General features: G+C 36.6%; 1 protein-coding gene across 1 annotated transcript in view; it reads right to left on the bottom strand.

The window, feature by feature from the left end:
* The window catches only part of LOC129001958 (rho GTPase-activating protein 23), a 158,424-nt gene that overhangs the window by 71,810 nt on the left and 62,738 nt on the right, over positions 1-23,876 (bottom strand). Inside the window, exons 3-13 of the mRNA XM_054429407.1 lie at positions 23,311-23,412; positions 18,919-19,173; positions 14,449-14,602; positions 13,718-13,887; positions 12,250-12,370; positions 6,811-6,923; positions 6,394-6,577; positions 5,148-5,546; positions 4,496-4,603; positions 3,568-3,678; positions 2,404-2,742 (exon numbers count right to left, since the gene is read on the bottom strand). Coding sequence (XP_054285382.1) covers positions 2,404-2,742; positions 3,568-3,678; positions 4,496-4,603; positions 5,148-5,546; positions 6,394-6,577; positions 6,811-6,923; positions 12,250-12,370; positions 13,718-13,887; positions 14,449-14,602; positions 18,919-19,173; positions 23,311-23,412 — 2,056 coding nt within the window. The remainder of the gene's footprint in view (positions 1-2,403; positions 2,743-3,567; positions 3,679-4,495; positions 4,604-5,147; positions 5,547-6,393; positions 6,578-6,810; positions 6,924-12,249; positions 12,371-13,717; positions 13,888-14,448; positions 14,603-18,918; positions 19,174-23,310; positions 23,413-23,876) is intronic.

Raw genomic sequence — 23,876 nt, 5'->3', positions numbered from 1 at the left:
GACGCTAGGCACGAGCCCGGAATTGTTTTTCACATTACTTCAGGCTAGACCTAGGGGTTGCGGCATTATCACTTAGATAAAATCCATTGGTTATTTGGCGGGATTTGAACCCGGGACCTCTTGAACCAAAGACCCGCGCTCTAACCACTAGACCAGCTCGCTCCCCCAACACTTGAGGGTTAGGTACGAGGGGTTTCTTAGCTGCTGAACTCAGCACAGACTGTATTCCCCGGAACACTGTGAAACAAGCAACTGTTCCAAGAGCAGTCACTTCCAATCTCTGCAGCAAACTGTCAATCTCCTGCATTAGTTCAATGGTTTTTGCAGTGTTGAATTGTTGAAAGTGACTGTTTTCAGTTATGACTGACTTTGTGCCAAATACTGCATTTGGTTAGTTCAGTTAATTTAGGTTTTGGAGATTAAAATACAGTTAATTCATCTTGAGGCTAAGACAATTGATTTACTTAAACGTCTTTTCTTGTAATTTGGCTAGGCTATGTAAAATAAAAGAAAAGTTTCTTTGTCTAACAATGAACAATTAATCGCGGAACATGAGTTTATAAGAACGCCACACATCCAGATTTAAAGAATGCTTTCAAAAGGGACAAACTGTAAACACTAAAAACTGATGAATAAACCCACTCCGTATTGGAATATCATTATACAGTAGACTCTCGCTCATCCGGATCGGCCTTGTCCGGACTCCCGCTAGTCTGGATCGGCAATCCAGATTTTCTTTTAGCGGCACAGTACAGTAGAAGTCTGATTATCCGAGCTAAACGGGACCGAGACTACCTCGGATAATCAAAAACTCTTATAACACGGCAGTAAAAATTATTACTAGTGGAACTGTATTTGCATGGCTATCAATACTGTGGACCTGGAAAAAAATTGAAAAAAACGGCTATACATACAGTACTATATTTGCTCAACTCTCGATAGTTCGGATTCTTAGTCATCCGGACCGGGCGGTCCGCCAAATTAGTCTGGATGAGCGAAAGTCTACTGTACTAGAAAAATACCCTTGTAAAAAAACTTAAGCACTTACTCGACATACACAGTTCTGCAGCTGTACCCAGCAGCTAGGAAAACCTACACTTCTACAATTATATCTATGTAAGGTTAAAATCTAAATATTGTTAATACACAGTTCTACAAATTACGAATCCAATGGCTCTTGCAAATATCAATATAAGCTAGACAATATTATAAAAAATATAAGGCTTTGCTCTAATGCTCTAGGCAATATGTTTGAAAACAACATCATCAACAGTTATGCAGTATGTGTCTTGGATTGGTAGCACAAGGACTGATAGAAACCTATTGTGGTTTCAATAAGCAATAACACTGAACAGTATTCAAGATTTCTTCGTCTAACTCTTAACATTGTTACTTGCAAAGGCCATTAAGTGATGTATTTTGGTAGTTAATTTAATTGTGTCAGGGGATCGTCACATCTATTCAAGCTGATAAAAAATTAAAAAAAGGTTTTCATGTTAGACATGCATTAAGCTTGTTTAAGTTTACTACACTTATTTTAAGATATATAAACCTTCTTTTAACCACACTCCGTTAAACCAAAACCGGGGTTAACTAAAACTACAATAAAAAATACAAATCAATCGGGAATTAGCTTGGCAACAGGAATTGTCCACTGCGTGGGTTATACAGGATACCAAATGTTTAAAAAGTTATTGCGAAAATAATACCTACTTGTTTCATTCTTGAGTTGTACACCATCAACTCGTATATGAAATAATTCGCATATTTTGTTTCCAATATTAACTTAAGCAAAGCATAACTAAAGTTTATTCAAATTTAGGCAAATTGTTACAATGATTTATCCAATTTAGCAGGCAGTGATTTGTTAGAAATACAGCAAATCGTTGTTTATGTGCCCTTTAAAAAATCTGGCGAATTATTTCAGTGATATGTCAAAACCCAATCTCAAATTCCAAAACCACCAAAACTTTGTAAAAATTTTAAGTTTTTAGATTCCACCAGTTTATTCATGTTTTTATAACAAGACCTGTGATTTTGTAACCCTAACCAACCAGACATGAAAAGTTTAGCATTTAGATTTTGAAAGTCAACTTTTTTAAAGTTATGGTTTGGTTTTTGGTATTTGATATTTTTGTTTTGACTATCACTCAAAGTATGAAAAAAAACACACAAAAAAGGATGATAAATTTGTAAAGCATATTAAGTTGTAGACAAGCTTCGATTAAGTTAAATAGATTTTATTACATAGCTTAAAGATAAAATCCCCATTAATTAATTGTCTATCTAATAAAACCTCTAAGTTACCACTTTAAGTTTACTGACAATGAAGAAAGATTTTTAAGGGCACACAACATTCGGTTAGCGTTAGTATCCTTCCACCAAGCATCTCAAGCCGCTAACCTGCGTCAGCAGTTCCATGAGCCTTGTGCGGGTGCGGGTGTTGCGGGTGAAGTAAGGGTGGGAACTGATGAGACGGGGGAGAAAGGTTGAGAGTGGTGGGTCTAACAGGTCTTGGTACCGGTTCCACCCGGATTTCTGGGATACCATGTGGAGGTACAGGAGGCGGAATATCTGAGTCAAGTGAAACAGGTCGGACATTTCTGGGTGAGGGTTCCACCCGGATTTCAGGAACTCTAAGGGGAACAGGTCTGGGTGTGATACCATGGGGAGGTATGGGAGGGGGAGTATCATCGATGTCCTCCTCCGCAATGCTTTTTGTCAACCCATTACGTGCTTCAGCTGTGGGTGAAATGGAAAAATTAAAATAAAACAGCATGCAAAAATAAGGTCAATAAATAAAAACGTGTCCTTGCTCTAAAGGGTTACTCAGTGAAATTAACAAAACACACGAGGAAAAATCAAATAAATAAACTTGAATAAAAAACACAATCTAGTTACAAATTTTGATAACATCTATATCTAAAAATTACTTTGTAAAAACATGTGAAATGTAGGTGTATATTTATAACCAATAAAAAAAACCTAAGGATAATTGCTAATGAAAGTGTACCTTCTGTTTGTAAGCTAGAATTATTATTACAGTTTGTGGTGATTGCAGCATAAATTATTTTAAGGGGCCGCAAAGTATTCTAAATCAAATTACTTTTAAAGATATTTAAAGCAAAATAAAACAATTTGGTTTTGCTACTGGGAATAATATTCATTTGACTACAATATCATAGAAAATAGTTTTTGACTGCAGTAAAAGTACAGTGGAACTTGCTAATTCATACTAGAGTTCAACAACAGTTTCAATTTGATTTAGTTTGTATCTTCGTCATTAGAACTACACTATGTAGTCATTGCCTAAATAACAAGGTTCAAACATCATTTTGGAAATTTAATCTAATATAACTCATCAAACTGAAATTATTAGACATTTGTTCCAAAAATAGTTTTACTGGTCTTTCAGTTTTTGAATCATCCAAGTTCCACTGAACAATGGTTTCACTGTCTTGTGTCAAGGAATCCTACTACAATTTCTATTACACCTTTTAGTTAAAAAAAAATCAAGGGTGAACTAAAATCCGTTATCAACCCGGCTGACGGTGTTGAATGTTTTACCTGGCGGCAGAGGAGGCTTGTTACATGCGGCCAGGTAAGAGTCTTGTCTGACAGCTCGGTGTCTCTGAGGCCACGAATCGTCCAAGTTGCTCCTCGGTCTCAGGTTCTCATCTGACATCAACAAAACAGTTAGACCAACTACTTACACTTTAATAGTATACTTAACTAGGGCGTAAAGTGTCTTTTCGACCCAAGCTTTTCTGGAGCGAGGTTTGAAAATACACTTGCCCATATGAAGAACGATAATTATTGCCATATTGCATAGCTAATTATCAAATTAAGCTAGAAAACAGAAATACTTTTCCAGGGTGGCTAGTGAAATCACGTTGAAAAATCCCTGACTTTTCCCTGACAATTCCATGATTTTTTTAAACTTTTCCTGATCGAAAAATTCAAAATTACAATTTTAATACTAACTAATTCTTCAAAAGGACTAATCTTTATCTCAAGAATATCTTATGTTTGTTTATATGAAAAACATACATAAAATCTATAGATACAGACTAGCTTATATTCAAACTTTGCAACTTCCTTAATAAAATTAAACTTGGTTTGATAAGATGATACGCAGTTTATAACAAAATTTAAATTGTACAAAAACACAAAATTTATTTGTACAGACATATTTCTTAGTTTCCATCCACACGGCACACATACTCTCACCAGATCGACCTTTCCTAACAATTATTAAAGTTTGTTTGAACCTTTTACAATTTTCCCTGACTTATGACAAAATTCCCTGACTTTTCCATGACTTTTCCAGATATTTAATATTCCCTGACATTTCCAGGTTTTCCAGGTATTCCAGGTCACTAGCCACCCTGTTTTCATGAAAATATAGCTTTTCAAAACGACTTGCAGCTTGTTTTCATTGTTATTGATGAGCTACAGGTGTGAGATGGTTAATGGCTATATTTGATCCACTTACCATAGGAGATATGTTGAGCCTCGGACAAGTTGGGAGGTTCACAATGTAGCCTTCGTCCACCCACAGGTACCAGCCTGTTCCCAGACAGAGCACTGGGTGGCAAGTTGCCTGCAAACACACAAAACCTGACAGTGTTACCGTTTATAAAACTAAAGTAAATAGATAACTGAGGGATTGATTTAGGAGGGAACACATTAAAAGAGCATTCTCAAGATCTGAGGGAAATTTGTTTCAAACAAGTATGGGAAAAATTATTATTTAAAACTCTCTTCATACGTTAGTAAAAATGGTTAAAACCCTGTTTTTCAGGCTTAAATTTCCAAAATTTCCCTTGCCGCTAGGGGTCAAACTGCCCAGACCTCCCGGAAGGTCACTCCCGCCTGAAATTCCTCCCAGCTTGACAGGCCTGATATTTAATCCAGTTTTCCCCTAATTAAATCTATTAACATTCAGGAAAAATTTGTGTTGTCAAAACTCATAGCTCCAAATCCCACTTTTTACAAACATAAAAACACAATTCAAAACCCACACCATACCCAAACAAAAGCGTGTTCAACTATCTGTTCTAGATAATTTTCTGTCAAATGCCCACACAAACTATGCACACTGTCTATACCAGCTGATGCTATGCCACACCAACACTCTAACTTACAGGACAACTGGTCCCTGCTCTCCAATCTCTTTTCAGGAATTTCATTTTTATTTTCACTTATTTTATCAAAACCATTTTTCTGTCTCTCTTTACATTTATCAGAGTATCCTTCCACAGCAGTTCCACGCTTTGTTATTTTGTCTGAATCATAAAACTGAACATCTAGAGAGACTGTATCTTTGTCTTTTTTCTTTTTCCGTTTCCTCCGATACATATTTAAATACAAAGTACTGGAAGATTTATTTTTGTTTTCCTTTCCATTATCCACAGTTGCATTGAAGCTCGTGTCTCCTTTTAAAGGTTTTTTACTTTCCGTAATCAAAAGTGGTTTTTCATTCGTTGATGACCATAACCAATCGATCGTCATCTTTTTTCTTAGAACTCGACACAGAAAGCGAACTGCATAAAAGAAATTAACATTGATGTAATTTTCAGCTAAATTTATTTAATATTTAAACAAGTTTTGGAACAAAGGCTAGGTATTGATTTTGTGATTTAGATAGTAAATATTAACACACAAAACCTTTTCAATTAAGTTTTTTCTCCATTAACATACCAAAACATCTACCTTCCCTGACAAACATAAATTGTTTTACTAGATCTAATTCATCAAGGAACTCAAGTTTATGAATGGGTTTTGTCTGCATGCTGTAACAACTCATAGTTTTACAATTAGTTTAACTTATTTTGTAATCGTATGCCGACGACACTTTAAGTAATACTGTATAAACTAGTCCAAAACCAAAATTCCTAACTATTAAGGTACTGTAATCATAAAGTTACTCAAATTTTAAAACATTTATAGCTAAACATACCTAAAGGTTCTTAAAATACAAATTTAAGTGAATCTTTCTGCATTAGACAGTAAAAATAACAATTTTTCAAATTTTTATCTGGCCAGTCAGGCCTCAGACCGTAATAGTAGGGGTGCCGAATTTCCCATTTTAAAGATATTGTTTTAATAGTTTTGTAACAATATTCCTCTCTAAAGAAAAACAACGTTTGGAAAAAACAAAAAACCTAATCAGCTTCCGTAAAGTTATTCTAGCCTTATCTTTTCTTTTTTTAACATTCCATACTGCTAAAATTATTTTTCAGCTACTGTACTCTAATTGCAACAGTGTTTTCCCCTTTCTAGTGGAGTGCACCAAACTCCCCGGAGGAGGAGGGGGTGCCGAAGCTGTTTGTGGCTCGGAGCATTATTCACCCTTTTGGTTTCAGTTCGGTAAGATAAAGAGTCACTTACCAGCACTGTCGAGTGATCGACTCTCCCTGTTTCTGCGGTCAGTCTTGTTCTCAAACTCCCGAGCTCGTACATTCACGTCGGGCACCATGCGCTTGTTGTTGAGACGCGCCAGTTCTGACCTGTACAAACTTGTGCGGTCCGGCATGTTGCCGCTTTCAAACTGTCTTGCTCGTTGGGACACCACCTGACCAAATTATACATACATTACAAATTTACAAAATTCATACCTAGAATGTTGATAAATGTTAGAAGTCATCATGTCATGACATACTTTAGTTATACAAACGTTAAGAATCTGGCCACCGTAACACTATTATTCACTAGTTGAAAATTTTAACTACAGTTAAGAACATTGAGTGCAAAACAACGGTGACAAATATATGGCTGTTTTTTTCTCTTAGCATAGTTAATTTTCACCTGGAAGGGTAGTGGTGGCGTCGTCTCCTGTATCCTGGTAAGAGTGTTGACAAAACCTTGTCTCTGTCTGCGATCACCGGGAGTGTTGGTAACTGGACCTCCGCACACAAAGCCTGCAACAACACGGACATGTCAGAGACAAGTTCGAGCATACAGACTATATTATTTTGATTACCAATTGATATGGGGATGCTACTAGGTGCGTATTGTAACCCAACCATGAGTGAAAGATGAGTGTAGAATGAAGTATGCCTTGTGTAGCTCTGTTACTGACCAAGTCAGCTGTTTCATTAGCCAGGACCATTTAAAAGTTTAATGATCAAGGACAGCTGGGTCAAGTTTAAAGCAATCAAGCAACGGACTTTTTTTCGGGATCGAACCGGCGACCTTTTGATTGATAGGCAAGCACTACCACTCAGCTGCTCAGCTATAACAATAGACTCCAAACTATTCACTAGAGGATTAACCACGTCCAAAAAAACTCACAAAAAAAGTATACTATGCAAAGAAATTTATGTTATACAACTACGACCAAGACATTTATTGTGAGGAGGCCCATCATCTCACAAGCAGACTATAGAGTTGTTAACTTCACCGACAACCAATGTGTCCCCTATTACAACCAACGGTTGATAAGTTACATTTTGTGTGTTTAAATTGTTGTCGTCACTAGGCCTATAGGTAGGCTCTCCAATATTATTTGTTTATAAATATAAGTGTGTGGGTGTAAAATGTAAAACAAAGTTACAAAGTCTCTACACTGCATTTTAAAAGGTTATTATTGCATAAACCTATATTGAAGCTTAACTTTACGTTTACATTCAAAATTGTAAAATAAACTATACAATCATTGTGGATAATCGGGATTCTACTGTAGTTGTATAGGTGTGTAAATTATGAGCCAATTAATATTCATCATTAGTGACAAACTGATTCCAAAAAATTCACAATAGTATTTTGTGGATTTTTGATTAAAAAAGAATTGGGATTTTGGAATTCAAAGGTAATCAAAATAAAGCGAATTTACAGCAAAGAAACAAGAATGAGGCCAGCAATCAAGAGTGATGAAGACTGATGATGGTGAAAATAACTTTAGTCACTACTCACTAGTCAAGCCGAACGTTGGAATAAATAAACACAAATAGTTGTTAATGAAGTCCTGGGAGCGAGAATAAAGTACACCGGGTAAAATTGATTCCAAGAGAATTTAAGGTTTATGAATTTTAATTTTTACTTCCTCTCCCTATACATAGTATACTGTATGGAGAAAGTATTGTTTTTGTCAAAAATTTTGAGTTTGAGTTTTGAGTGGAAATATCCGTTTTGGATCCCCTGAACCCAAAAAAGTGGTTTTCGAAGTGATGTCTGTGTGTCTGTTTGAGCGGATGTGTACAGAGCTAAAGACCAAACCTGTGGTCCGATTTTGATGAAATTTGGTATTTAGGTACTAATCCACAGTATTTCCAGGCGTTTTTTTTTCATTTTTTTGAAACTTAGATTTTTAATTGGGATTTTCCCATAAAATAATAGAAAACAGGATTTTCTTGGGAATGGCTCAAACGATTTTCATAAAAATTTAGGTATGTTATAGTCCTTTAAATTCTGAACAAAATGGTACATAAATCCTATTTCTGTAAAAATTACGGTTTAAAAGTTATTGTAGGTAACTTATTTTATTTTCCCATAAAACCCATAAAATTAATAAAAAATCAGATTTTTGGAGAAAATCTGGTTTTGGTCAAAATTTATATGTTATGGTCCTTATAATTCTAAAAAAAAAGTACAACCCCCCATTGCTGTAACAATTACTAGGGATGGACGGGATTGAATTTTTAGTTCGGGACGGGACGGGACGGGATTTTTATTTCCTTCCCAATTTTCGGGACGGGACGGGACGGGATTTTTTTCTGTGCATAAAAAGAAAGTACTGTATTGCAGTTACCAAAAAAAGACATACGAAATCAATTTTTACCATTTGTGGCACTGATCTATAAAAACCAAAAAATGGGTAACAATTTACAGGTACCTATAGTAACTTGTGACTCGTGGGTCACGGGGTGATCGTCTGTATGACTCACGGTCACGGCGAGATCGTCGTCATGACTCGCGATCACGGCGCGATCGTCGGTATGACTCGCGGTCACGACGCGATCGTCGTCATGACTCGCGGTCACGGCGCGATCGTCGGTAGGACTCCGCGGTCACGGCGCGATCGTCTGTATGACTCCGCGGTCACGGGGTTATCGTCGGTATGACTCGCGGTCACGGCATGATCGTCGGTATGACTCGCGAACACGGCTCGATCGTCAGCATGACTCCGCGGTCACGGCGCTTTCGTCGCCATGACTCGCGGTCACGGCGCGATCGTCGGTATGACTCGCGGTCACAGCGCTATCGTCGGTATGACTCGCGGTCACGGCGCGAACGTCGGTATGACTCCGCGGTCACGGGGTTATCGTCGGTATGACTCGCGGTCACGGCGCGATCGTCGGTATGACTCGCGATCACGGCTCGATCGTCAGTATGACTCCGCGGTCACGGCGCGATCGTCGTCATGACTCGCGGTCACGGCATGATCGTCGGTATGACTTGCGGTCACGGCGCGATCGTCGGTATGACTCGCGATCACGGCTCGATCGTCAGCATGACTCCGCGGTCACGGCGCGATCTCATGACTCGCGGTCACGGCGCGATCGTCGGTATGACTCGCGGTCACGGCACGATCGTCGGTAGGACTCCGCGGTCACGGCGCGATCGTCGGTATGACTTCGTCTTCTGCGTTCGCGGACCTATCGCTCGCAATAACGGCGTTATCGGCACTCGCGAAGCGAAAAATCGCCGACGATCGGACCAAATCCCGTCCCGAAAAATTCCCGAGTCAAATGTAATCCCGTCCCGATAATCGGGAATATTTTTTTCCCGAAAAATTCCCGAAATTTCGGGACCCGTCCATCCCTAACAATTACAGTTAAAAAGTTATTGCAACTTTTGTGATTTTTAACTATAAAATATCATAGTTACTCCCACCGCTTATCCGTGATAAAGGTTGACAAGCTTAAGGGAGAAAGTATGTGTCAGAATGCTGATACCGTTTATTTAACAACTACTTATTGCAAGTCATTGATAAAATAATATTCACAGTAAAATGTGTCTGATAGACTCCTATAGGAAAACAAAATCATGAGCCTCATTAGTTGATATTCTTTATGAATAAAAATGAACAAAAATAATATGGGTAGAGTATAAATAGTAGCCTATACTATGCTAATATTTTTGAAACTGTACAAATTATTCAATATAACCCAACTTTCATCTTATTCAAACATGTCAAGCTTTAAACATCCTGATTCATACACATAAAATCCTAACTAAACATTTTTAGTAGCCTACATTTTAACTTGCTAAATAAAACAACAAGCAAATTACTAATCAGTGGAAAGCATAATTAACAACTCAAAAGTTCTACCTCGACAAGAAGGAGTGACAAATTAGCATGAAATGTTGACAAACGAGTCAGCTGGAAAGTGGCTCGCAGCTGTTACACGCTATTTTTACAGGCTCGGTTAATTGGTCCATTGATGAGGTTCACAGGGAAAGTGGTTTATATTTAGCACTTGTGTAATGAAGAGGCGATCAACATTAGATTTAATCTGATAACAAGGTTCAACCTGATCAATTGATACGCGAGTTAACTTTCCCATTGTGATCAATTTTATGTCTTCTATTTATATTGCGCAGAACAGTTTGTGGATAGAGTTTCTTTATCGGTTCTTGCTCATTGGCTAAGAGGATGGGGTAGTTAAATATTATGTAAAGTACTATTGATTCTTGAATGGTACACATAGTTTACGACTTTGATCAAAGATTGCTGAACCAAAAGTTAAAACAACATTATAATGCGGTTTTGCTAATCAATAGGTTTTAGTAATCAATTATTTTTTCTGATTCTTTTTTGCTGGTTTGTTGAAATCAAGAAAACATGCACTGAAGCACTGTTAACGTTAAAAGCTATTGTAAAATATATTTGCAGGGTCTAAATTTCCAATTGTTTTAAAACCACAAATTTTAGTTTTATAGTTTTTGCTCCCAAACTCAATAATAATACATTCTTAAATTTTCAGGATAGCAACTTTTTAACAAATAACAATTTCTGTTCATGCAAAATTCCATGGAGATAAAATAAACTTTTGAGTAGGCCTACAACTCATAGAAGTTTTATCTTGTTCAATCACTTCTGAACACAATCAGTTTGAACAGCTATTGAACATAATTGAGTGACAAATAAATTACAGCTATTAGCATTAACTGAACAAGTTTACACCAAAAGGTCGACACAACGTCTCAAGGGCGCATTAGGTAGAACCGGAAAATTACACCTTAGGATAATGAGGTAATGGCATTTTGACACGCAGACCGCAGACGTCTGCTCAAACCTTCCAGGAATTTCATCCTGACTGAAACATATGTTTATCGGCAGGACCTATCTTGGCCACTCTCACTTATAACATGGTCTTTACCTTGAATATGTGTTGTTAGGGAATTTAAGTTGTTTGAATATGTTTCCTCAAAGTTATCAGTGGATAGAGAGCAGACTTTTTTATCCGAATCTAAAGACAGCTAGAAGAAAATGTTTATTTAATGAAAGTGAAAACGCTATGAATAGAATTAACTGCCTAACATAAAAGTATATATATAGCTTCGTTGTAGCTAACGTTGTGTAAAGGTTTATTCAAACTCATAAAAATATGTCTTATGGCTTCTTATTAGAAAAAAACTTAAAAACAGAGTGACGATTCACCTCACCTCTACTGATTTGGGAAAAAGTGGTATAATCAGTAGATGAAATTAACTTTTTAATATAGATGATAGCATATCATTTATATTATAAACAATAGGGGGCCTAGTACCAAACCCTGAGGTATACCCAAATTCTATGTCATTTTAGAAAATATTTCATTGAAAAAAAATCCAAGCTGGTGAACTTGAGATTAATTAATTTTGTAAAAGAATAATATCCAAGTCAAACGCTTTCCTGAGATCATAAAAGGGGAGATCATATGTTCAGTGAGCATAGTATTAATGGGTTTTGTTTTGGGCTTTGAAAGATCAGACGATTCCTCTAATTAGGTCCAAAGCATTATTGGTCGATGGACCTTTCCTAAAATCACATCGGGATGTACTGCATGAGGTTATTTTGTTCAAAAACTTACTTGTTCACCCGAAAATCTAAATTAATTTACCAACGACTGGGATAATTGAAATTTGACAGAAACTCCCTGGTTTGTTATTGGGACTTACACAACAGACATACCCGAGAAATCTTCAGTTGGGAAATTTACACTCTTGTAAAAGCTCAACGGTGTGCAAAACGAATATGTAAAATATAACATTTACTATTGAAAGATTGCTTATTATTATTACAATGGGTTGAATCGTTACCTCTATCTCTCGGAGGTGTGTCTTCTCTTTCCTTCCTGCTTGGAGAATGGTTTGGACTGGCAGGAATGTTAGGAGGCCAATGAGGAGATGGCTGGAGCTTCTGTGGTCTACTGTAGAATTCCTGGAATACAACAACAGTTAATTTATGTGTAAATGACTAAAATATCTGTCACACAGAGTCAAATCAAGATTGGGGATTATAGAAAACTGTGTATGTTTTTAGACTTTTAATCTTCTGGTACAAAAATATCACTAATGTTCAATTATACAGTGAAATTTGTATCCCATAACTAGTGATATGTCTGACTGATGGGAAATATATGCAATAAGCCTTGAAACAACAAAAAAATTAGTTAATATTTATACCTTAACATTAAACATTCATCTAGGCTAAGTACAGTAGACTCCCTCTTATCCGGACTCCTCGGGACTGAGGCCAGTCCAGATAACGGGTTTTCCGGTTAAACTGACGTCCCCAAAAACTCGTTAAAACATACTTTTTACTGTGATATTCGACTGAAATTTAGGAGAGCATATTTAGACACCTAATCCTCACTGTACTGGCCTCAAATCTTTACTTTCCCACAAGAACATTCGTTTCAGTACTGCCTACTTCCTGTCGATCTAGTCCGGTTAAACCAAAATGCTGATAAAAATTGTCCGGTTAAAGAGATGTCATTTCTGCCGAGTGTAGTCTGCTTAAACCGATGTCCGGTTAAAACGTGTTCGGATAAGAGGAAGTCTACTGTAATGTTTTAGCATGTTTTGTATGGTTCTGCCAATACAGTGTTAGGTATAGGTATCTATAACAAATTTTAGTGTGTAAACAAAAATGAACATAATCCATGACAAATTTTTTTTAATCTGCTGCAATTGCAAAGATTTCATTATTTTCACCCACGATCAAAGACAATTTTTAATTTCTGTAATGATATTGAAGACATCAACATCCTATCATGCAAACACAACCAAATTTAGAGCATCTGACGCGGTCACAAAGACATCATCAAACGGAAAAAATAAAAAAGTATAGGTTATACTGCAGTCTTTAAAGACATCATCATTGTCTTCTGCAATCACAGGAAAAACATCTTCCGCAATCATGTGCATATCAGCACCGTCACCTGCGATCACCTTAAAATCTTGTACGTTCCTCGAAATCCTGAAGACTTTGCAATTGTGTCATCATCTCAAAATTATCGTGCAACAACCAAAAAGCCAAAACCAACATTTTCTATCCATTTAAGGTTTAGTTTTTTTTTTTTTTTTTTTTGCTAAAATCTGTCACACCAGCAATGGACTTTAAAATCTGGCAGGTTCAACCTCACGGCAGCTGTTCAGTTTCAGGATACTACCAAAATTGTTATAGGATACACAGAGCAATTTAGTTTCAAGCCATGAAACACTTGTTAACATATCCAATTGACCAATTCAAACAATATCCCAGCAATACAATAGGCAAAGTTACCTTGATGCCAGGCGGGGACGTGGGGGCCTCTTGTGGCCATAGAGGTGCTGCTAGGAACTCCCTCTTCTGCTCGCAACTCTTGCGTATCCTACTGATGATCACCGAGTCATCACTGCTCAGGTCTCCCACACTGCCGTCTTGGCTGCTCGAGTCACGACGGCACATCAGTCCTGCCAACATAGATTACAGTACAGTCTGAAAAATGACTTTGTTGAGACGAGAATAAACAATGGATACTGAAGTAGACATCTGATTTATATGCAAATATGAACATAGTTGAATAAGCCGCACATAGAGTTCACTACAGTCTACTTAATTGGTGTCTAGGGCAAGTGTAACACCACCACACTCGCCATCATCTACTACAACGCTCGCAATAGAGGAAGACCTTGTGTTTTTAAATGAAATGCTTTTAAGTGAGGTGTTATTCATTTATGAAGATTGTTTGTAGCCTTCAGTCACTCGCCTTTATTTTTGTCTAGTGATGTCCAGGATTCGTCAAACACATACATACATCACACGCAATCATCCTTGGAATCAATGTCCAACGTTTCACAAAACCCAAAAAACATCCCGCTTCCTCCTGGTAGCAAAAAACTGCAACATACTAGGGCTGAAAGGGAACGGTCGTCCCGTAAGCGAGATTCCTCTGGACCTTACTTCTCTGTGGTATTTTGTAATCAGTATTTAAACATCCTTGTCTTTACTGGAAGGTATATGTATATGTTTACCTGCGTCCAGACTAAGTCTACAGCCCGCAGTGTTGGTAGAGTCGCTGTCATTGGCTGGTACTGGAGGTACGCGCCGTTGTGTTGCTCCTCCCCACACCATGCCTGGCTCCAGGTCCAAGTTTGACTCAGGCCTATGAGCGGTCTCGTTGAAATACTGCAAACATGTCATATTGTTATTAAAGCAACCACAACTAAACAAACTATATGGATGTAGTTTGGTTTTGTTTACTATTCCCAAAAGGTCGGAAGAGTTGCGGAGAGCAAGTGGTGATTTGTTTAGCTTGTTTTTCATATTTTAATACTTAACTCATATAATACATGAGGATGAAACCTAGTTAACAAACAAAACCTTGTAGTAAACAATAACACATAATAGGTCGTATTCTTTCAAACTATAAGGCTATTAAAAATAAATAGGACAAGCAAAGTGACAAGAAAATAATTGCAAGGTTAAAGGAAATTAGACGAGTTACATGTTGAAACAGCACCTGTTGACGGTGATAAAAACTTTATAGGGTTATTGACACGGATTAGCTGAAGGAGTACAACCTAATATAAACAGCTAAATCTTTCAAAAATAGGTAAGCTAGAGATTAATTATAATTCTGTTTAAAACTAACACTTATGTTTCATTTAACAAATAAGAACAAATCCGAGATTTGATTGAGGTTTGTAATGAGAACTTAAATTAATGAACCATTAGTTTTCTACGACACCATACAATAGTAAGGCGTATAATGAACACACAAATCTTTACATGACATTTGGATATATTTAGCTCCAAAAATAATATTAATCGATTTTAAAACTTAATTAGGGTTTCATTAAAACATAAAATTAAAAAAAAATCTTAAAACCTAGCTTAAATCAACAAATACATAAGTTAACACAACACAATAGCGGTCTATACCTTATTTCACAACAGTGTAAAAATGTAAACCAAGTAAGCGAGTTGCGAAGTTACCGATCAGTCAGACGTCTGTTTGGACCTCGGCCAGCCTTACACGTCCGAACACGCATAAAACCTATTTATACATCAGCAAACATCGATGGGTGGTGTTACGTTAATCGCCAAACTACGGGGATCAGTGTCCGGCTGTTAACATTAGCAATGATTGTTTATGAGGTTGGAGCCAGTGCTGCCAAAACGATAAATAATATTTCATTTCGCGCCATCTGGCCAGTGTTGACAAATGGTACACTGCAGTCCAGTTCTGCCACATGGCCCGGTGGCGAGACCGACTTTCCGCTGAATTATGTCTGTTTATGTTGTTGTTCAAATATGTATAATGGTCCCGGGAATCTCTTTGTTTACTTTGCTTCTACTTTGTTACAAATAAATAAGAAACTCAGAAATTCAAAAGAGACTCACAAGAACTTAACAAAATATCAACGTGACAATAATTTAAAATTGTTGACTGTAATTAACATGATGCAGTAATGGTCAAAAGCTATTTATATTGTTCAATAATAAACAACAAAATATAAAATTACAATTTAGCAAAAACATCGATATTATCATTTTTGTCAAAAACTAAGATGGGGATTTTAATAGGGCGTATTAAAAGTCGCAAATACGAATGAAGGAAGTATGTGGCTTTATTACTGACTAAGATCAGCTGTTGCATTAGTCAGTGTCAATTATTAAAAGTTATAAGAGTTTATCTACTTTCGATCCATCAAAAAGCTACTGACTTTTCTCGGAGATTGAGCCAGAGACCTGATTATTAAGCTCACTATGTTGTATTGATCATCATTCTGAACAATTTAATTGGGTTGGTGAGTATTTCAAAATTACATCAGTTTGTAGCACAAAATATTTAAACGAGAAGAAGTAACATGACCTCTTTCAACATCAAGATACATTAACATGTCGCAAAAATTATAGGCCTAAACTGATTTCAAGGGTAACTCCTGATGATTCAGTACATTCTAATTGAGATTCCCTATAAACTGCATGGCAACAGGTTTCTCTCTAAGATGCAATGTAAGTAACGCATCCCAATCAGACGAATGAGGCAATGAACAGAGAAAGGTGTGACATCCAATAAACCGATGAGAAAGTGATGATGCTGAGAAAGTAGATATGCTAATATCCGATCATCTGACTGTGTAACAACAAACCTTGTAGGGAAAGTGCAACAGACGCAAACTTATGTGTCGGCAAAAATACAAATGAGTAAAATGGTTTTTGGGAGGAAAAAGCACTTAGCTTAGAAATACACTGAAGAAGAAGAAAAGAAGAAGAAGCCTACTCTGGGAGTGAATATCAAGTTTATTGTGTTGTGGACTTATGGGTGATTTCAACTGCTCTGAACTCTTTTCTCAGGTAAGTTAGTCAAGGCAGCATTGGTAAACAAGAGGTTATATGGTTTGTTAGGGGCACAAGAGAGAAAGATTTCCCTGCGATGAAGGGGGGAGTGGGGGTAATTATCTCTCGGGCCAATAGCGAGTCACATAGTATCCGGGCTGAAGTTAGTTGTATATCCAATCTTTCATCCTTAATTTAACAAAGTAAAATACAAACTTAAAAACATTTCATGGCAAATTATAATTTTTTTGGCACATACAAACTAGATTTGTATATTTATCTCCAGTTTTATGTAGACCATATTTCTTATACTTTCAATGGATAATGTCAATAGCCTAAAACAAAATAGGCTATGCTAGTAATGGTATACAAAACTTTTTTTGTTTGGACGGGATTTAAATCATACAAAATACTGGAAACGCTATTAAATTTCAGTGATAAGTATAACAGTTTTTTATAGGAATAACAAATAAAAGTATCAACAAAACGGCTACAAATCCTGTCCTTTAAACGACATCTGAGTACCTGACCACACAAGCAGAAGCGGGATTATTTACAAGTTTTCTTCGGCCTGTCCTTTCCCTGCGTCTATATTTGGTCAGACAGAACTGCAGGTTTGCGTTTACGACTGCACAACTTTATGGCCATTTCTAATCTACATTTTGAAAGTTGTCAGTTGTGTTTCTAAGCTCCCCGGAGACTTGTAAGGAGATTAAAATAATTGCATGTTTGTTTAAGGTTGTCTTTAAAAGCTTCTGCGAGTACGGTCTAGAAATGTACGTGTCCTCGCTCCCAGGCCCTGAACTACAAAAGGGCAGATTTGATGCTTCAATTACCGAGGTTATGTTGATAATTATGTTTGCGGGAGCTCTGTAGAGGCATTCAAGGCCGTCAAATTACTATTATATGATGTCGTTAATATGATAAGATATCCAGCCATTTGCTTGCTTATTAAAAACTGACAATTACTGGGTCAGGAAGGCGCCACGGAATTTTAGACTTTAAATATTGCTTGCCTGGTAGTCAGTTTAAAGTGTAGACCCATAACTATACTACACTATTGTGATTTTTCATTTCACGTGATTAAAAAGTAGTTAACAACAATATTAATGATGTTCAACAACATAAAGGAACATAAAGGAACCAATATACACATTTAAGTCAGTATATGTACCTATATGAAAAACTATTAGATGTTTAACAAAGGAATTATGAATTTGTGAGAAAAGTGAATGTTATAAATTAATTCAATACTGCAAGAAATCTTTAATTTTGAAAAGTCTAAGTTGTAGTTCAAATTACTGTGTTTAATTACAAAACGTACTTTTTGAAATGAGACTTTTACACACTCTCTAGGTATTGTACTTAGACTGCTTAAATTGTAATTTCCAATAGTTTGTTGTTTTAAGACAATTGTACTTTGGTAAAATTAATAAAAATTAGTAAAATCATTAGCCAACAAATCGCTTCCTTTCATGTTTCTATTCACTAACGTTTTACAATATATAAAACTTAATTACAAAATGCAAACTGTTGTTAGGATCTTTCTTTTATGTACATTAGATTCTAGTAAAATCATAATTTCGAAATTACAAAATTTATTAATCTGTTAAAAGTAAAAACACATAAAAACTAATTAGTGTATTACTTAAAAACTTGGTCTTCAGCATTCCCCCACGTCACAGACATAAAATTATTGGGCTCTAGTGGTCTCAATACTAGAGCAATACTATCAATACTAGCAACAGGCAGTACTAGCACTGTCATTATTAGTGCCTAACAACTGCTCCAATGATAGCTTTCTGTAACAAGGCCTGAACGTCAGCGTCTAGTTATCATTTTATGTCTGTAACATGGTCAAACCTTGATCACCAAGTTTGTAGTGTTAGTGTTAGTGACCGTAAAAGCCATAGTTTCTACGTCACATAAAAACAGTACAATTTAATGTACCAGTAATCTTTTCCATATAAATAAACAAACTTTAAAGGCTGGGTTTTGGATGCCAATGATAATTGGTCCTGTGTCTCTTACCTCCTGATTCATAAATATAGAATATAAAAAAGATACATGGAATAATTGAGTTTACAGGTTTGTTCAAATTAATCACTGATCCTATTTTAAAATAAATATTTTTCATGCATATCCGAGTTACGACTCACCAATTGCAGGATATCCAGCTGCTGAGGAACCACCAGCAGATGCAGGGAAGGCCCACTGTTGTGTATCCTATGTACCACACTGGCGTACGAGTGACCACCGATGTTCTCTCCGTTGACACTGACCACGCGGTCGCCTGTACGCAAACCTGCGCGATCTGCAGCTCCTCCGGGCTTGACGCTCCTCACGAAGATGGTGTCCATCGGCTCATCCAGTGCGCCAGGACGCAGCCCCAGCCGTCGGTCTCCAGCCAGAACCTGCACACCACGGCAAAGTTTGACAATAAGTCTTTAGAAAGTTTACGTCTGAGTATACATCGTGAATGGTGAGTACAACTGAAATTTGATTGTATTGTTGCACTAAACTAAATAACAAAGTATTTAAATAACAAAGTATGTGAAAAGGATTTTTTTTATCATTACAGGCTTACTTGTATGAGAAAGTCAACTCCAGCAGGAAAAAACACAAAATAGATTACACTATACACAAAAGTTAAGCCACTGACAGAATGTTTAACCAAGAATTTGATTTCTTCAGGTCCAATCTATTTTTATCCTACTCTTCCTTAAAAAATATGCTATCGGTGACAGTGAAAAATTCTAACTTTTGTATAGTTTAATTTACTTTTACCCAACTCTTTCTGGTTCAGATAAGCCTGCTATCCTAAAAAATCCTTAAAACCTAAGCCCTTTCTCAAGATTACATTCTTAAAGTAAATTTAACATTCATCACTCTACGAATAATTACAAATAACAACCAAGCAAAGTTAAAAGTACCTACTCAACAATCCTACACACAGCCTACCAATTCCACAATGGCGATCACAATCACAAAAGGTAAAAACTAATCACCGTTTGACAAGGTTCCACTGTAATCAGCCCACTGCCCAGCCCAATCCGTTGCTCTGATATCTCTAATTGTGTACAATTAAACCATTCAGCCTGTCAAGCTGCCTATCACATCTCCTGCTCTGATTTAGGTTAATCTACGGTTCAGTTTTGGTAGCGTATCGGATGACTTTCTGGTCAACATTCAGTTTTGAGAGGTCCAGTGTTACACAACAGTGAATAATGTTTGACAGTGTTCCTGTTGTTGGTTTTGATTTTTCGCAATAATCTTTCAGTATCAAGTTTTTCATACTCGTAATTTAAAAAAAATTTGAAGCTGTCAATTGGTCACGGTTTGAAAAATATTTGAAACATGCATTTGCCAATCTTGATTTTGCAACTCCCAAAATGTGCTTGCACCACTACCTACTATCCCCAAGACCCAAAGACAAAAACTAATTAGCATTTTAAGTAAAAGAAATGCAGTTTTGATAAGACTTGTAAAGGAAAAATGTTTAAAGATGCTGATGAGGAATGATATCAATGGTTATATTTAGTCTCATGGTGAAGATCTGTTAACCAGCACTACCTGGGTTATATTCTTGTGACTGTTTACGCCTGGCATCTGCTCTATTTCTCCGATTCCCAATAACACTGCTTTTATCCAAGTTTGTTGATAGTTCATTTCTGAGTTAACAACCAATCTTAGTCATCCCCTTGGCGCCACACCCTAAAATTGTTTTATGGTGTACTATTGCCAGGCGTCACACCCAAAAATTGTTCTGTGGTATATAAAAAGAAAATGTAACCAGTTCTAGTTTAAATCTGATAGTGAATACAGTAGAACCCCTGTTAACCGAATTCGGGTTAACCGAAACCCGGCTTAACCAAAACCCGGGTTAACAGAAATGGTTCCATAAAATAATACAGGGCTGTAAAATGGTTTAGTAACTTCAGTTGTTTAGTTTAAAGTATTTTTTAACCCATTGTAACATTTTTGTAGCTGAAATAAAACACTGAATTATATATACATTGTCGAAAATTAGCTTTTCCTACAAACCATGGTAATACATCGCCAATTTTATCATATTATAGGTTAACCAAAAAATTGGTTATCCGAAACCGGCTTTCCCCCTTTTATTTCGGTTAACCGGGGTTCTAATGTATAGCTGAAGAAAATAGGGGTTTCCCTTTAAGGGGAGGGGGGGGAGCTCCCCTTACTAAATTCTTATTTAGTAAATTATTTTTGACTAGATGATAATACTAGTACTAATACTTCTTACAAAATAAAAAGTGGTCGCTGTAAAAACAAAATAAGTGACTAAATGAAATAAACTAGAAAATATTGAGTCAAAACTCTATTCTTCTCTTGGTGAAAGGTATTCAATATTGCATCAGTGCACACTGTACCGTCGCACATATTATGCAGACCAGTAACCAGACCACATTGTACTGGTATGAGGCTGTAGATGACTCAGTCCAGGTATATTTAGCTTTACAACAACACTGTAATGCAGCCTAGACCTAACAACAGACATCTGGTGAGTTTCGCACCAACTGATAAACTTGGCTCACAAGTCCAGCTAACATTGCGGTAACACTCTGTTCAACTGCTAAAAACTTGTTAAAACTGATGATAAAAACTGTGTTGTTCCATTATATTTATTTGTGTTTCATATGTCCAGTAGAGTTAAAACAAACTAACACTGATTTTTCTACCAGCGATGTGCATTAACTTTTTTTAAACTGGATTATTTTTACTAGCTATCTTAGAAATTACTACATTAAAATTTTCCAAGTCCAAAACACTCGCAGCAAGGCCGATGTGTAAACACAGGGGTCGTGTAAAAACAGCTCCAAGACGTCAACTTTAATTATTAACTCAATATTTTAGTGCAATATCAATTACGTAGTCTATTAGGCTTGATTTTGAGCAAAATATGATTTTTTAGCCATTGGAGAAAAATGATTAAATAAACAACAACTGCATGTCTGATAAAGAAGGTAAGTAAAACATAGTTTTCTTATCGATCAAAAGGTAAAAAGTTTGAATGGAAATTAATAAGCAATATTCAAATCAACTGAGTTCAACCAAATTGTAAAAGTTTCCAAGACATTTTATCGAATGGTCAATGGGTTCTATTTAACCAAACAACGAGGAAAAGGCACGCAGAAGTAAGGTACAGAGGAAATATGCTTATGGGACAACCGTGCACTTTTAGCTCTAGTATGTTGTGCCAGAAATATACGTAATTGTGAAAAAGCAAGGAAGAGCCCCCGATGGTGAGCACTGGGCGAAAATCCTATCGCACAGGTCACAAGGTCTTCCTCCACTGTGAGCGTTGTAGTACATGATATCGAGGAGGACAGTATTGGACTTTGCTCAAGACACCAGCGACTAATGCTTAGACACCACTTAAGTGTACCATTGAGTCTCTCCTCTATAACTGACTTCTCTAGGCATAGGCAAAATTAAATATTCTCCAAAAATTAATCATCCAGATCGTCTTTTATGACAGCTGATAGCTGGGATGATCCACATCATCACACAGCCAGATTACTAGGAAGTCAGATGCAATTTATGTTGTAGCCAGTTAGTCGTTGGAAACAATTAACTGTGTTGTAGAGGTTGGAGAACAAAAGAGTGATCCTATCATATGATTAGTTCCTGTCTGTGAACACACACTGCATTGTGTGTACCACTAGAGAGCTATCAGATGTGATGGCAGTGTGTAAAAACAAAAACATTCACTAGATTAACCTATAAACACCTAGGTCGTTAATGACTCGGTACTATTCAAGAAGGGTGGACAAACTTTTCTCAGATGAAACTTTTTTAAGACTATGCAAATTACATTTCTTTCAGGTGGTTGATTATTTTCGCATCACTGATTTTTATTTATTTATTTTCGACAGTATAGCCGATTTTAACAGGAATAAACAACACTGTATTATGTAAGCGTTAATGTATTTAGAACTACAGCTTACAAAAAATGTTGTTACAATAGAAAAATCTTTAGATCAAAATTGTACTGCCTGAACATACAAGATAAAAGTAGAAAATATGACAAAAAACAACAATATACATAAACTTATAACTAGAAGCTGACATTTTGGGTGTTAAAGATAGCCATCATCGGAGCAGGTGTCAGTCACTATTCCTGGAACTCATTTCAATTACTTCGGGAGTAGTAGCTCTCTGCAAATGGCATAATTTCTCTACATAATGGCTTTCTGCAACGAGATAGAAAACACGTCAGCTCCTGGTTGTAAGTTTATGTTTGCGATGCGATCGAGCGCTGAAGACCGGGTTTGTGATAGATAACAATAGTTTAAACTGTAATTGAATGAATTTAAGTTAAACCTCTGATTGACATACCCCAATTTGGTGCTCTGAAAGTACAGCAGTTGTGTCATCATTAAACCGTTTGGGCTGTGAGTTTGCAAACGACTGTGTTAACTGCCTAAACTACTCTGTGGATAACCTATAGACCTCACCACGACAATACCTATAGCGTATGCATCTCTCAAGAGTTTAACCCACTAACAGTTGGTGTGTTTACTCACCGTGTATGACTCTGGAGGGTAGACGATGAAGTGACGAAGCGTGAACCCAAAGCCTCCATGATCCCTTCGCAGCAGCAGACTCCTCGGACCACTCGGCCAACCCTGCAACATTACACATAGACATGTAAACTTCAATAATCACCAGAGTTATAAATCAGTTTATTTCATGAGAAAATCAAACACCTTAAGTAATTTTTCTAAATGATGTGAAAATACATTATGCTTTTTGACTACTCAGTGTTGGTCTAACCATTGACTTCTGGATACTAAAGTCAACAACCTATAGCTGTCCCATACTTTTTATTAAAACAGAATTTATTTGTACATGCTTGGAAACTGCTAAATCTACATATATAATATGTGAAGCCGTTTTTTGTTAACGCAACTCCTCCCTTATTTGTGGACCAATTTCAACGTTTAAGGTGTCAAAAGATTCGTCTGAATATGTAGTTTTGCAATAAGGTTTCAGAATTCTCCTTAGACCGATTCTTCGATATTTTAGAATTTAAGAAAGTGTATAAATCCACCGACATAGGTTTTAAACCTAAGGTGGTTATTGTTTATTT

The sequence above is a fragment of the Macrosteles quadrilineatus genome, unplaced genomic scaffold (genome assembly GCF_028750875.1).
Source record: "Macrosteles quadrilineatus isolate MER2022 unplaced genomic scaffold, UCM_ALF_1.0 Scaffold_9__3_contigs__length_116548681, whole genome shotgun sequence".
NCBI classification, from domain to species: Eukaryota; Metazoa; Arthropoda; class Insecta; order Hemiptera; family Cicadellidae; genus Macrosteles; species Macrosteles quadrilineatus.
The sequence above is the reverse complement of the archived record's forward strand: the minus strand, read 5'-3'. Positions and strand labels throughout refer to the sequence as shown.